This window comes from Canis lupus, chromosome 31, assembly GCF_003254725.2.
Source record: "Canis lupus dingo isolate Sandy chromosome 31, ASM325472v2, whole genome shotgun sequence".
NCBI lineage: Eukaryota > Metazoa > Chordata > Mammalia > Carnivora > Canidae > Canis > Canis lupus.
This window is the reverse complement of record NC_064273.1, coordinates 26,048,709-26,052,262: the sequence shown is the minus strand read 5'-3', so window position 1 is coordinate 26,052,262 and position 3,554 is coordinate 26,048,709. Positions and strand designations below refer to the sequence as shown.

The 3,554-nt window shown below is 36.1% G+C and overlaps 1 protein-coding gene across 1 annotated transcript; it reads left to right on the top strand.

Moving 5' to 3' along the window:
* Positions 1-2,707: 2,707 nt before the first annotated feature.
* LOC112661637 (keratin-associated protein 6-1-like) lies at positions 2,708-3,349 on the top strand. Its single transcript, XM_035709420.1, has one exon. The coding sequence runs from the start codon at positions 2,753-2,755 to the stop codon at positions 3,011-3,013; it is 261 nt and encodes an 86-aa protein (XP_035565313.1). The 5' UTR covers positions 2,708-2,752; the 3' UTR covers positions 3,014-3,349.
* Positions 3,350-3,554: the final 205 nt, after the last annotated feature.

Here is a 3,554-nt window from a genome sequence, read left to right as displayed (position 1 = left end):
TACACTTGGAAAACTAGAAGAAAAGAATGAATAAGCCTGAGTAGTATAAAGAATCATCAACTAAATTTTGTCTTGTTAAATTTCTAACAATGATTAATCTATGAAAATATACATACCTTTATATATATTAAGATTGGAAACATATATATTATATATATATCATGTATATATTATATATTATATTATATATAATTTAATTATATATAATTAAAGATTGGAAATACAAATTGAGACTGGAGAAAAGAATGTATCCAAAGTAATCCATCTAATAAGAGTTTAGGCAGAGACTAGAACCATATGTGGGGAAAGAACCTAGCAGGGAATTCCCACATTTGAGGGTAAAATCTGAGGAGAAAAGGGAAAGGATATTTAGGAGAAGCAGTGACTGAGGTTGGAATTCAACAAGTGTGCGTGATAGGATGAAGACTAAGGTTGGAGAGCCTTTAGGAATGAAGAGAGAAGTTGGTGAATCTGGATGCTGCTCAGAGGCTGAGTAAAATACTTGACCTCTAGATTTGGCAGGACTTAAATCTTGATGATCCCTGGAAGAGGGATCTCAGGAGAGTAGTGGAGATGAAAGATCAAAACACAGGAGCAGAGAGATAAAGGGGTCTTAGAACACTGCTGTAGAGATATATTTGTGAAGTTCTGTTATGAAGCAGAATACAGAAATGGGGATTACTCTGAAGAGTATGAGCAGTGAAAGAAGGCTTGTTTAATTTTTGATTATGGAATATATTTGCGAATTGAGTATATTTAGAACACACCAGAAAACGTAGGAAAAAAAAATGGCATGCAGTGCAAAGCTCTCATTATTATAATCAGAGATACCAACTTAAATCTCAGAGGAAGCATTCATTTTAGGAATTAATTCCTAAAATTAGGAATCCAGGGAGAAAAAAACCTAGAAAATGTTATTAGAGTCATCATTTGTATATAACACAATGTATTCAATGACTTTTTAAGTAAAATACAAATATATCTCAGGTTAATTATAGTTTTTTTAATTGGCTGATGCAGTTTAGTTTTACCAGATTTAAGCAATGTTCTAAGAACTTAAATATCCTTGAAGAAGAATAAACATCATGCTATTTCAACTAGTTGTTGCTAAAAACTTATTGTTCGCTAGGCTCTGAACTGTGAGAATTGAGTCTATTGGAATTTTCCATATGGGAAATTTGAATGATGTGGTGAAGATGTCCTCTGCCTGTAATATCTTGACTCAGCAGATAGTGACTAAAATGTCACAATGATGTGGTACTTTACAAAAATGCACCTACCAAGACACGTACATGGAAAGTACATTCAAAGATATATGGTCGCTGAATAGATGAATGTGTGGATGTGATCATTAGTATGAAAAAAATTTTTGGTTCATTGACATGCTATTTTCTTTTGACTCATTTGAAATAGTTACCATGTAAGATGAATTGTATACTTATAAAAAATCTATGTCCTTATTCTGATGATCTCCAGAGAGAGTTGGTTAAAATGCAGAGGGTGGCTAACTTCTTGAACCATCTTCACTGTGATATAAACCAGCCTGGATTCCATTCTAGACACCCTGCCTAAGGTTACTTGAGGGAATACATAAAATGATATTTTGCATAAGAACTGAAATTAAGGATAATTTGAAGGTTTTCTAGGTAGTTTGGTGGAGACAGGTGATTTGGAGACCCTACTCTTCCGCCATCTTGCTCCTCCCCCAAGAACTGAAATTAAATATCAGAAATCACTGTGGCTGTATAGATGGTGCTGACTTCCCACATGCATTTTCTTAAAGACAAAGAAGTACATTTTTAAACTATAACATAAAACTACCCCTACTTTTCTTTGAATACCTTAAAGTATGAGCTATCACACTGATTTGAGTGAAGATAGTTTTAATTCAAGGGTTAGGCAAGAGAGCTTAGCATGTGAATTTAACACGTCCATACTGATTGGACGTTTCAGAAAGAAACAGTTCTCTAATTTATTGTTAACATTGTGTGATGATAAGCTTATTGGATACTTACTTAGAATGTTGACTAATCAGTGCATATACAATTAGGACAAGAAAAAAGAAATATAAAAATTGGGTTCCACAGAATAACATATTTTCATGTCCTTCAGTAGAAATTGGACATAAATGAGAATAAAACCCATTTGTATAAACAGGAAAGTAGAAGATATTTTGTTCAGACCTGTTTCCTTTGAAATTTTAATGAGTTAAATTATTATCAACATCATGAGCATGAAAGATAAATTATGCTTTCAATATAGAAAAAGGCACTAAATCCCCGAAGAAATTAATTATTTGGATCAAGACAGAAGAAAAACTCATGAATAAGAAGAAATGTTATTCTTTGTGAAATGTTATACAATAATATAATTATCTGGAGGCCAGGACCCTAGCAAATGCATTCTTTCTTGAAATAAAGGATGATTATAGGACATTAAAATGAAGGTCTAAAATGGGGCAGGTCTGTGTAGAGTGCATGAGTGTCTTCCCTCATTTAAGCCCAAAACTGGATAAAAGAATTCCAAACAAAGCAAATCACCTTAATGCCTCTGAAGCTTTCTCTTATGGTTGAGGAACAACAAACTAATGCAATTAATCATAAAATTACCCAATGACATGACACCTGTGATGTGGTGGGTGACATCCACATTGAGAGCATATAAAAGGCCTCTGCAGGGAGAACTGTCCACACTACAGTGAAGTGACACTTCTCTCCTTCTCTACCCAAGTACAACCTCAACAACCAACACCATGTGTGGCAGCTACTATGGAGGCTATGGCTATGGAGGCTGCGGCTATGGAGGCTGTGGCTATGGAGGCTGCGGCTATGGAGGCTGTGGCTATGGAGGCCTGGGCTGTGGCTATGGCTCCAGCTACGGCTGTGGCTTCCGCAGACTGGGCTGTGGCTCTGGCTGTGGCTCTGGCTGTGGCTATGGGTATGGCTCCCGCTCTCTCTGTGGCTGTGGCTATGGATGTGGCGCTGGCTATGGCTCTGGCTTTGGCTGGTACTAACTGAGGTCACACTGGGAGACTCTCACCCTCCACACCTGAACTTGAGATATTTGCCTGTTCTGAGCCCCACGCATTCTGAGTCTCATGGTTAAGTGCTGATTACCCTACATCACAGGTTTTAGACATGACTTTTTCTGCAGACTTGAACTCTGGTGTTCTCTTCGTCTGAACTACAAGTCCTTCCTTTCCTGGATATAATTTGTGAAAAGTAGAAGAATGTGAAAAGTATCCTGTGAGTTCTTACTGGATGTCTCATCTGAATAATACTGTCATAGATCCTGGCTTTCGATTTTCATACAGATTGTTTTTCTTCATTTTTCTAATAAACTTCTTCAGTCTGGCATAACTATCTCGGTTCTCTTTTCATTCAATATTGACAGTTATGCTTTTAGCTTTTTAAAAAATTATTTATATTAAAGGAAACAATTGCCTTCTTTAGAGGATATCTTCTTTTTCTATTTCTAATTCAGTTGCTCTACCAAATCCTTGATTTGTGACATCAAGGAAGCAACAATCTTTGTAGCTGTCAGTTTTCTACTCT

Bases quoted from the DNA above. Each gene is read 5' to 3' on its own strand.
- LOC112661637 (XM_035709420.1), top strand. From the start codon at position 2,753: ATGTGTGGCAGCTACTATGGAGGCTATGGCTATGGAGGCTGCGGCTAT.